Source organism: Mustelus asterias, chromosome 3, assembly GCF_964213995.1.
Source record: "Mustelus asterias chromosome 3, sMusAst1.hap1.1, whole genome shotgun sequence".
Classification (NCBI taxonomy): Eukaryota; Metazoa; Chordata; class Chondrichthyes; order Carcharhiniformes; family Triakidae; genus Mustelus; species Mustelus asterias.
Genome location: NC_135803.1, coordinates 78,359,969 through 78,371,819, shown reverse-complemented (window position 1 = coordinate 78,371,819; position 11,851 = coordinate 78,359,969). Strand labels below are relative to the sequence as shown.

The 11,851-nt window shown below is 47.5% G+C and overlaps 1 protein-coding gene across 1 annotated transcript; it reads right to left on the bottom strand.

The window, feature by feature from the left end:
• Positions 1–248: 248 nt before the first annotated feature.
• Positions 249–9,954, bottom strand: LOC144484475 (alpha-1,4-N-acetylglucosaminyltransferase-like). Its single transcript, XM_078203002.1, has 2 exons — positions 9,526–9,954; positions 249–755 (listed from the first exon to the last, which is right to left on the bottom strand). Exons 1-2 carry the CDS (start codon positions 9,952–9,954, stop codon positions 249–251), a joined length of 936 nt encoding a protein of 311 aa, XP_078059128.1.
• Positions 9,955–11,851: the final 1,897 nt, after the last annotated feature.

Sequence of the window (11,851 nt, the reverse complement as noted above, 5' to 3'; positions counted from 1 at the left end):
GAACCCAGTTGTGCTCTCAGGTGCTGAGAGTTCTATTGTGTCTAATCAAGTTGTAATGGTGGAATTTCCAGATCCTGTCCCAAATTGGACCTGCTTTTTGGATGTCCTGTACACTTAGCGCCCTCACTAGTCCCCAAAATCTCAGGCCCTAAATGACTCTGAACTCTTTGGGGATTCAATTAAATCTCTGTATGTAGTTGGACAATACATTTGAAAAAGATATTCCATTAATGATCCACTTCCAGCAACTACTTTTTCTTTTTGTCGGAATCCATATTGTTCCAGACATTTGCTCCATATGTATCTGAGAAGATGCTCTCTATATCCTCCTTCTTCCAGGGATCATAGTAATGTTCCCAACTTGGATGGGGGATTGGATAGAACCGCCTTGGTATCCAGAAAGAGATCCCATTGCATTCGTTTGCAGTGAGCTGGTCATTGTTATTCAACTTGCACCATCGCTTCATAACACGGGTTATCAGTGTAGGATCTTGATGACCCCAAATGTCCCCAATATAATTGGCTACAAAATCTTTCATGCTGTCCAACAAAAACTGATGATATTTGAGATGAAATCCCAATACGCCATTACTGAAATAGGAGTCCTTTTGCAAAACAGTAAAATTACCAAATGGCAAAGGCTTCATTGAGATAACATCGGTATCCAGGTATGTGCCACCATATTTCCATAGCAGAGCTAACCTACAGCCATCAGCAAGGACATGGATCCAATACGTTTCCAAATCGGGATTCACCTGTAGTAAGTGGACAAAGTAAAATAAATCGATTATGTTCCGTTACAGCATATTTAAACTTATGTCTTCACAGTCCATGTGTCTCCTCCTTCAGTTAAAGATAATTCTCAGTCGGTTTGCTGGAGCTCCACATGTTGCCCAAGGATATTCTTTAATGAAGAATGGGAGTGTTTTTGTAATGGTTTATTCCCCAATGGATTGTCCCTGAAGAATTGTGGGTATGAATGGATCCCCAGCCACGACACGGCACAATATACAGAACAGAAAGTGTTTTTGAGGAAATCTGGAAAGAAAGCCATTGGCCACTGAGAACCTGCTAGAAATGTGGAAGTAAACGGACATGTGACACACTGCGAAGGATGAGATCATAGTTATTGCTGAAACTTGCTGAAAGGACACGAATTGTAATTCATTTTGTTGACCATTGCCAATGTGCAGATTTGCCACATTCCACTGGTTTCCATCCATGTCGTATTTTTCCCACCCGTATGACTGGAGTGAGAAGCACATGAAGCAAAGCAAGTGAAGAGAAGTGTGTGCTGATTGTACACAACACTGACCGGCAGAGCCATGCACACCCTTTGTGTTCATAGTTTAAATAATTTTTCCACCACATAAAGTTGACAGTTCTATTAATTTATGAATGATTAAGCATTTTCTATAACTTGTTATGAAATATTAGGTACCTATTAAATGTATTCAACCTTATTCAAGGATGATAGTTAGTCAACGTGCCCGATTTCAATCTTGCGGCCCACTCAGATAAAGGAGGGCCACATGTAGCCCCCTCATTCGCCTGGGTTGCCCATCACTGATCTTGGCACTGGGCTCCATGTGCTGAGATCAGACTTTCACAATGACTGGGCTGAGCTGTGTCCTTGAACATTGTCGGGAACATCCTCATTACAAAGGAGAAGCTAGTATGGCTGAGGTATTCTGTTGCTGATGGCATCCAACCAATGATCTGGCAGCCTTGCAGAGAGCAGATGAAGGAGCCTCTGGACTGAGTATTGGGTCTTTCAGTGGAACACGGACACAGTTGTCTCAGTGACACGACAGGAAGAAATGTTATGAGGGCAGGGAGCCATGGTGAGGTTGCAGTATGTGAGATTTATTTCATTTGTACAGATGGTTTCTAACATACATACGTGGACGCAGTCTACAAGTGCCCAACAACCGTGTCCATGCTGTGCACCGAGAGCATCAGAGCATTTCGAACCTTACCGCTTGATGCGCGATTAAATCACTCGGGAGGCTGGATTGTACTCGGGATATAAAGGCTTTTATTAGTAACAAGAATGGAGCATACTGCTTAACAATACAATCCCAGACTAAGGGTCACTCGGCAGTGCAGTGACCTTTATACTCCTACAGGTAGGCGGAGCCAACCGGAGTGTACCACAGAACAATACCAACAGGTAGAACACCCCAACCCTAACCCCAACAGTAACAACAGTAACATATGTACAAGTACCCATAGTGCTAACCATCTATGGTTCAGTACCCATAGTGGTAACCATCTATGGTTCACCACACCGCTATGTGTTGGTGTATCCCCAGGATCCACAGCAGAGATGGAGGCTGCCTGGTGTCTGCAACACCCTGTTGTCTGTGATGATCTTGGTGGATGTCCTCTGGATGGCACTGTGGCACAGTGGTTAACACTGTTGCCCCACAGTGCCAGGGACCCAAGTTCGATTCCCGGCTTGGGTCACTGTCTGTGTGGAGTTTGCACATTCTCCCCGTGTCTGTGTGGGTTTCCTCCATGTGCTCCAGTTTCCTCCCACAGTCCAAAGAGGTGTGGGTTCGGTGGATTGGCCATGTTAAATTGCCACTTAGTGTCAGAAGGACTAGCAGGTTAAAGACGAGGGGCTACAGGGATTGCGGCTGGGAGGGATTGTGGTTGGTGCAGACTCAATGGGCTGAATGGCCTCATTCTGCACTGTAGCAATTCTGTGATCTTGAGGGTCCAACATGTTTTCGGGGTGCTGTTGGCAGTGTCACCTTCCTCAGCGTGAGGGGCTACAGCTGATTCGATCAGATGGGCTGGACTATCCCAGAGTCTCCTGGGTGGAAGGCCCCTTGCTGTACACCAGCTGATCCTCCGCCCTAAGGGAGCACATTGCCCCTGTCTTCTTCCTTGGGATAGAGGAAGTCGAGAAGCTCCACCATCCTCCAGCATTGGCAATAGTGGATGCCCAAAAATGCCTGAGCAATGGAGTGCATGCCCGGCGCAATGGGGTGCACATCCAGCACTACGGAGTGTATGCTTGCACTACGGAGTAAACACCCTGTGTTATGGAATGTACACTGTGTGCTACAGAGTGCATATCCTGCGCTATGGTGTGTATGCCCTGCACTATGGATTGCACGTCCTGCGCTATGAAGTGCACATCTAGTGCTATGGAGTGCACATCCTGCACTATTGAGCACGCATCCTGTACTATAGAGTTCGTGCCCTGAATCAACGCACTGAGGTCTCCACTGCATCCACCACCCTCGCAATGTTGTCTTGGCTGCCTCTCAGTGCCGGCACTATCTCCTCAGACAGAAGGCTTTGAGATTCCTTCATTCAGACTTTCAATCTGAGCAGTGCAGCTGACATCCCTTCCTGATGTTCCTGACTTTGAAGCTCCAGCAACTGAGGTGTGACTGAGTCTAGAGGATTGTCATCTGACTGGGACTCTGCAGTTTCCTGATCCCCCACAATCCGCTGAATGCCGGCTTTCTGGGATGTCCCTGCCTCCGTCTGCTGTAGATCAGAGAGAGTGAGGCGCTCACCAGATTCTGACCCCAGGAACTCTCTACTACAAAGCCCCCCTGAAGTGTGTGTCTCTGTGCTGGTGGAGGGTGTGGGTGAAATCTGTCATGTCTCTTCCATTTCCACTTCTGGGAACTCGTCCTCCCTGGTGTCTGGGGTAGACACCTGTGTCTGGCTGATGGAGGCACAATGCCTACAAGGAAAAGGAGATGTTATTAGTGCTTGGCAGGGGCATAAGGTTAGAAGGGACAGGCTCACATTAGATTGGTCTGATGGATAATGGTGTACTGGGTGCTCACTTGTTTTTTTGGCACATGTCTCACCCTTGGTGCAGGAAAGTCTTCTTCCTCCCCGGCCAGCTGGAGGGCTCTGTCCTCAAATGCTGAGAGGATGTTGAACTCAGGCATCCCTCTACCCATCTGGGATCTTTCCCATCTATTGTGAACCAGCCTCTCCTTCCAGAGAACAGATGGGGAGTGTGGGAGCAGGCCACGTGCCAGGGCAGATGGACAGGAAGTCTGCATGTGTGGTTGGTACAGTAAACCTCACCTGATGAAGGAGCAGTGCTCTGAAAGCTCGTGATTCTAAATAAACCTGTTGAACTACAACCTGGTGTTGTGAGACTTCTTACTGTGCCCATCCCAGTCCAACGCCGGCATCTCCACATCATGTGTGGTTGGCGAGTGGGCACAGGGATGTGATGAGGAGACAAGCCACAGGGGAGATGAGGAAATGTGTGGGAGAGTGAGTGGTGATGTCCCTTGAGCTGGCAGTGAGTGAGGTTCCTGTGGATGTGTGATGGGTGCGTGAGTGAGTGAGCGATGATGAATGAGAAGAGTCACTCATCCTGGCTGAACGGAGGAGATCATTTCTCCTCTTGCCGCACTGGATGGCCATTCTCTGTTGTAGGGTGCTGGTGCTACTGGCGCTGCCATCACCTCCCATGTGGAGTTGGTGAACCTGCTTGAGGCTTTCCTCCCTGTTCATGGGTACAGGATGTGCCGACTCTCCTCCGCGGTATCCAACATTCTGAAATGCCTCCGAGAATCTCGGGGCAGAATTCTTCTCAACAATTCTCATTGGTGGAGTTTGGACAAGTGCTGGGTGCACTGGGTTCACTGATTTGCAGCCTTTATACGGAGCTGCTTGAAGCACTCAGCTGATGGCAGGGTGGGTGAATAAGGGTCTGCCTGACATAGAGCTGGTGTGAAACCGGAACAAAATGTTTTCTTTTCCAAGTGGCTAAAAGTATGGCATGAAAACCTGCCACCATCAGGGGCTACCCGCCATTCACACCGAGCCAGAAAAGATCACAAAATCCCACCCAATAACAACAAATATACTCATAGAACATAGAACAGTACAACACAGAACAGGCCCTTCAGCCCACGATGTTGTGCCGAGCTTTATCTGAAACCAAGATCAAGCTATCCCACTCCCGATCATCCTGGTGTGCTCCATGTGCCTATCCAATAACCGCTTAAATGTTCCTAAAGTGTCTGACTCCACTATCACTGCAGGCAGTCCATTCCACACCCCAACCACTCTCTGAGTAAAGAACCCACCTCGGACATCCTTCCTATATCTCCCACCATGAACCCGATAGAACATAGAACAGTACAGCACAGAACAGGCCCTTCGGCCCACGATGTTGTGCCGAGCTTTATCTGAAACCAAGATCAAGCTATCCCACTCCCTATCATCCTGGTGTGCTCCATGTGCCTATCCAATAACCGCTTAAATGTTTCTAAAGTGTCTGACTCCACTATCACTGCAGGCAGTCCATTCCACACCCCAACCACTCTCTGCGTAAAGAACCTACCTCTGATATCCGTCCTGTATCTCCCACCACGAACCCTATAGTTATGCCCCCTTGTAATAGCTCCATCCACCCGAGGAAATAGTCTTTGAACGTTCACTCTATCTATCCCCTTCATCATTTTATACACCTCTATTAAGTCTCCCCTCAGCCTCCTCCGCTCCAGAGAGAACAGCCCTAGCTCCCTCAACCTTTCCTCATATGACCTACCCTCCAAACCAGGCAGCATCCTGGTAAATCTCCTTTGCACTCTTTCCAGCGCTTCCACATCCTTCTTATAGTGAGGTGACCAGAACTGCACACAATATTCCAAATGTGGTCTCACCAAGGTCCTGTACAGTTGCAGCATAACCCCACGGCTCTTAAACTCCAACCCCCTGTTAATAAAAGCTAACACACTATAGGCCTTCTTCACAGCTCTATCCACTTGACTGGCAACCTTTAGAGATTTGTGGATATGGACCCCAAGATCTCTCTGTTCCTCCACAGTCTTCAGAACCCTACCTTTGACCCTGTAATCCACATTTAAATTAGTCCTACCAAAATGAATCACCTCACATTTATCAGGGTTAAACTCCATTTGCCATTTTTCAGCCCAGCTTTGCATCCTATCTATGTCTCTTTGCAGCCTACAACAGCCCTCCACCTCATCCACTACTCCACCAATCTTGGTGTCATCAGCAAATTTACTGATCCACCCTTCAGCCCCCTCCTCTAAGTCATTAATAAAAATCACAAAGAGCAGAGGACCAAGCACTGATCCCTGCGGCACACCGCTAGCAACCTGCCTCCAATCCGAAAATTTTCCATCGACCACCACCCTCTGTCTTCGGTCGGACAGCCAGTTACCTATCCAATCGGCCAACTTTCCCTCTATCCCACACCTCCTCACTTTCATCATAAGCCGACCATGGGGGACCTTATCAAACGCCTTACTAAAATCCATGTATATGACATCAACTGCCCTACCTTCATCAACACACTTAGTTACCTCCTCAAAAGATTCTATCAAATTTGTGAGGCACGACTTGCCCTTCACGAATCCGCGCTGACTATCTCGGATTAATCCGCATCTTTCTAAATGGTCGTAAATCCCATCCCTAAGGACCTTTTCCATCAATTTACCAACCACCGAAGTAAGACTAACCGGTCTATAATTACCAGGGTCATTTCTATTCCCTTTCTTAAACAGAGGAACAACATTCGCCATTCTCCAGTCCTCTGGCACCATCCCCGTGGACAGCGAGGACCCAAAGATCAACGCCAAAGGCTCTGCAATCTCATCCCTTGCCTCCCACAGAATCCTAGGATACATTTCATCAGGCCCAGGGGACTTATCGACCTTCAGTTTATTCAAAACTGCCAAGACATCCTCCCTCCGAACATCTATTTCCTCCAGCCTATTAGCCTGTAACACCTTCTCTTCCTCAAAAACATGGCCCCTCTCCTTGGTGAACACTGAAGAAAAGTATTCATTCATCACCTCGCCTATCTCTACTGACTCCATACACAAGTTCCCACTACTGTCCTTGACCGGCCCTAACCTCACCCTGGTCATTCTTTTATTCCTCACATAAGAGTAAAAAGCCTTGGGGTTTTCCTTGATCCGACCCGCCAAGGACTTCTCATGTCCCCTCCTAGCTCTCCTAAGCCCCTTTTTCAGCTCATTCCTTGCTAACTTGTAACCCTCAATCGAGCCATCTGAACCTTGTTTCCTCATCCCTACATAAGCTTCCCTCTTCCTTTTCACAAGACATTCCACCTCTTTTGTGAACCATGGTTCCCTCACTCGGCCATTTCCTCCCTGCCTGACAGGAACATACCTATCAAGGACATCCAGTATTTGTTCCTTGAAAAAGTTCCACTTTTCATTAGTTCCTTTCTCTGACAGTTTTTGTTCCCAACTTATGCCCCCTAATTCTTGCCTAATCGCATCATAATTACCCCTCCCCCAATTGTAAACCTTGCCCTGCCGTACGGCCCTATCCCTCTCCATTGCAATAACAAAAGACACCGAATTGTGGTCACTATCTCCAAATTGCTCTCCCACAACCAAATCTAACACTTGGCCCGGTTCATTTCCCAGTACCAAATCCAATGTGGCCTCACCTCTAGTCGGCCCATCCACATATTGTGTCAGGAAACCCTCCCGCACACACTGCACAAAAACTGCCCCATCCAAACTATTTGACCTACAAAGGTTCCAATCAATATTTGGAAAGTTAAAGTCCCCCATGACAACTACCCTGATAGTTATGCCCCCTTGTAATAGCTCCATCCACCCGAGGAAATAGTCTTTGAACGTTCACTCTATCTATCCCCTTCATCATTTTATAAACCTCTATTAAATCTCCCCTCAACCTCCTCCGCTCCAGAGAGAACAGCCCCAGCTCCCTCAACCTTTCCTCATAAGACCTACCCTCCAAACCAGGCAGCATCCTGGTAAATCTCCTTTGCACTCTTTCCAGCGCTTCCACATCCTTCTTATAGTGAGGTCACCAGAACTGCACACAATATTCCAAATGTGGTCTCACCAAGGTCCTGCACAGTTGCAGCATAACTCCATGGCTCTTAAACTCCAACCCCCTGTTAATAAAAGCTAAGATGTGGAGATGCCGTTAATAAAAGCTAACACACTATAGGCCTTCTTCACAGCTCTATCCACTTGAGTGGCAACCTTCAGAGATCTGTGGATATGGACCCCAAGATCTCTCTGTTCCTCCACAGTCTTCAGAACCCTACCTTTGACCCTGTAATCCACATTTAAATTTGTCCTACCAAAATGAATCACCTCACATTTATCAGGGTTAAACTCCATCTGCCATTTTTCAGCCCAGCTTTGCATCCTATCTATATCTCTTTGCAGTCTACAACAGCCCTCCACCTCATCCACTACTCCACCAATCTTGGTGTCATCGGCAAATTTACTGATCCCACCCTTCAGCCCCCTCCTCTAAGTCATTAATAAAAATCACAAATAGCAGAGGACCAAGCACTGATCCCTGTGGCACTCCGCTAGCAACCTGCCTCCAGTCCGAAAATTTTCCATCCACCACCACCCTCTGTCTTTGATCAGATAGCCAGTTACCTATCCAATCGGCCAACTTTCCTTCTATCCCACACCTCCTCACTTTCATCATAAGCCGACCATGGTGGACCTTATCAAATGCCTTACTAAAATCCATGTATATGACATCAACTGCCCTACCTTCATCAACACACTTAGTTACCTCCTCAAAAAATTCTATTAAATCTGTTAGGCACGACTTGCCCTTCACGAATCCGTGCTGACTATCCCGGATTAATACGCATCTTTCTAAATGGTCACAAATCCCATCCCTGAGGACCTTTTCCATCAACTTACCAACCACCGAAGTAAGGCTAACTGGCCTATAGTTACCAGGGTAATTTCTATTCCCTTTCTTAAACAGAGGAACAACATTCGTCACTCTCCAGTCCTCTGGCACCATCCCCGTGGACAGTGAGGACCCAAAGATCAAAGCCAAAGGCTCTGCAATCTCATCCCTTGCCTCCCAAAGAATCCTAGGATATATTTCATCAGGCCCAGGGGAGTTATCGACCTTCAGTTTATTCAAAACTGCTCGTACATCCTCCCTCTGAACATCTACTTCCTCCAGCCTATTAGCCTGTAACACCTCTTCCTCAAAAACATGGCCCCTCTCCTTGGTGAACACTGAAGAAAAGTATTCATTCATCACCTCGCCTATCTCTACTGACTCCATACACAAGTTCCCACTACTGTCCTTGACCGGCCCTAACCTCACCCTGGTGATTCTTTTATTCCTCACATAAGAGTAAAATGCCTTGGGGTTTTCCTTGATCCGACCCGCCAAGGACTTCTCGTGTCCCCTCCTAGCTCTCCTAAGCCCCTTTTTCAGCTCATTCCTTGCTAACTTGTAACCCTCAACCGAGCCATCGAACCTTGTTTCCTCATCCCCACATAAGCTTCCCTCTTCCTTTTTACAAGACATTCCACCTCTTTTGTGAACCATGGTTCCCTCACTCGGCCATTTCCTCCCTGCCTGACAGGGACATACCTATCAAGGACATCCAGTATTTGTTCCTTGAAAAAGTTCCACTTTTCATTAGTGCCTTTCCCTGACAGTTTCTGTTCCCATCTTATGCCCCCTAATTCTTGCCTCATTAAAATGTTTCTGATAACTGGTTACCTTTTGATGCCACTCATACAAAGGAGTGTTTTCAAACAGTCCAGTGAGATGCAAGGGTAGAAGGACAACGTTACTTGTGGCAGATAGCAATGGAATGCCAGTATAATTGGGCAGTGGATATTGTGATAATTTGCCACTGAAACCCTTCATGAAATAATAGACATGTTTGTCTGGATTTAACCGAGCAGCAGATTCCACTGAACACACCACCAATTGTGTGGGCTCAACTTTATCAGTCGTCTCCACAAATATAATGCCAGGATCCATGACTTGTTTTGATAGATTTGGGTCAGCTTTAATTTTCTTCTGTATTATTTCCAAGAAGTTGTTTTGAATAAACTGATAGGTGTCCATCTTGTGCAAACTGTACAGAATACCAGACATTGTAATGGTGAGAATGAGCAGGAACCACTTGTACTGGAATCCCATGATGTGGAACTGAGCTGTTTCTTCAAAGGTTCCTGTGAAGGTGGAGAATATTATTTAGTAATGAAGCACTGTAATACTGGCCCATAACTTACTGTTTCCCCAGCGTCACATTTGGAGGGGTACTCCTCTGGGAAATCCCTCTGAGATGTTCCTACGTACGGCTTTATCTGACTATTGCCCAGAAATGCTAACTTCCTCTTTGAAATTACACTGGGCTGGGAACCATCCAACAGAAGAGATGTAAATTATTAACTTCGGATCGTTCTGCCAGTCTTACCCTGATAGTTACTTTGTGTAAAGATTACCCGTGTACCGGTACACAGGTCACTGAAAGTGGTAACGCAGTTGGAGAAGGTAGCCAAGAAGGCATACAGCATGCTTGCCTTCATCGGCCGGGGCATTGAGTTTAAAAATTGGCAAGTCATTTTGCAGCTTTATAAAACCTTGGTTAGGCTGCACTTGGAATATAGTGTTCAATTCTGGTTGCCACAATACCAGAAGGATGTGGAGGCTCTGGAGAGGGTACAGAAAAGATTTACCAAGATGTTGCCTGGTATGGAGGGCATCAGCTATGTGTAGAGGTTGGAGAAACCTGGAGAAACTCGTTTGGAACGACAGAGGTTGAGGGGTGACCCGATAGAAATCTACAAGATTATGAAGGGCATGGACAGAATGGACAGTCAGAAGCTTTTTCCCAGGGTGGAAGAGTCAATTACTGGGGGGCATAAGTTTAAGGTGTGAGGGGCAAAGTTTAAAGGAGATGTACGGGGCGAGTTTTTTACCCAGAGGATGCCTGGAACTCGCTGCCGGGGGAGGTAGTGGAAGCAGATACGATAGTGACTTTTAAGGGGCATCTGGACAAATCCATGAATAGGATGGGAATAACGGGATATGGTCCCCGGAAGGGTAGGGGGTTTTAGTTCAGCCGGGCAGCATGGTCGGTGCAGGCTTGGAGGGCCGAAGGGCCTGTTCCTGTGCTGTAATTTTATTTGTTCTTTGTTCTTTGAAAGAGTTAGCAGGAGAAAAACACTTCCAATTTCAGAGTAAATATCTAAATGCCCAGACCTTGCCTCGCAGCGGACACGCTGCACCCCCCCACCCCCCCAGTGAACCCACCATGGCACTCCCACTCCAACCCGATCCACGGCCCCTGACCTCTGCCCCCTTCCCCATCAGCCCCACCCTGGTCCAGACCCACCCCTCAGCCCCACCTCAGGCTCGTAAACCCTTCCCCTCCCATGGTCTATGATGCTCCCCACCTGCTTTCCCTCTCCTCTGCTCCGGTACACATCACTCCCACATCCTCTGGTCCAGGACACACCTCCCCCTTTCCGGTCTCCCCCCAATCCCCCCTCGCGGTAGACCTTTTATCTTTGATAAGTACCTGCTCCCTTGTCCCTTTGAACATCCCCTTTAAGGCAGCTACTAATGTAAAAAGGGGGCATTCCTTTCCTCTCTGTGTCCCAGTTATTCCACACCGATGCTGTTGGGGGGACGCTGTGCTGCTCCTGTCTCACCCAGCCTGAGTGTGGAAGGTTCGGGAGACAGGAGTTTCGCAATCCCAGCGAGGGTAAATCTGGAGTTTCGCAATCCCAATGAGGGTAAGTCTGACGGAGATTGTCCACTCTGTGGAAGCCATGGGCCAATCATGCTCATCCTGAAATCAACCGGGATTTACACTTTGTATTCCACTGCTGAACCAATCTCCTCAATATGATGAATCATTCGCCCATGGTCCACGTATTCCACAAGGCCGCAAGAAGTGCAGGCATCTTGGGAGTTCATGGTGGTGTACAGAAGTCAGGTGTTGGCTCCAAAGTGCGTTGCAAAGCCGAAAGGGTTCCAACACCAGGGTTGTTGAATTGGGAATCCACAAAACATTTCACGTCTTTAGGCC

Coding starts and splice junctions, on each gene's coding strand:
- LOC144484475 (XM_078203002.1), bottom strand. CDS start 9,954: ATGGGATTCCAGTACAAGTGGTTCCTGCTCATTCTCACCATTACAATG. Junction 756..9,525: donor TGTATGAGTGGCATCAAAAG/GTAACCAGTTAT, acceptor CACTTACTACAG/GTGAATCCCGATTTGGAAAC.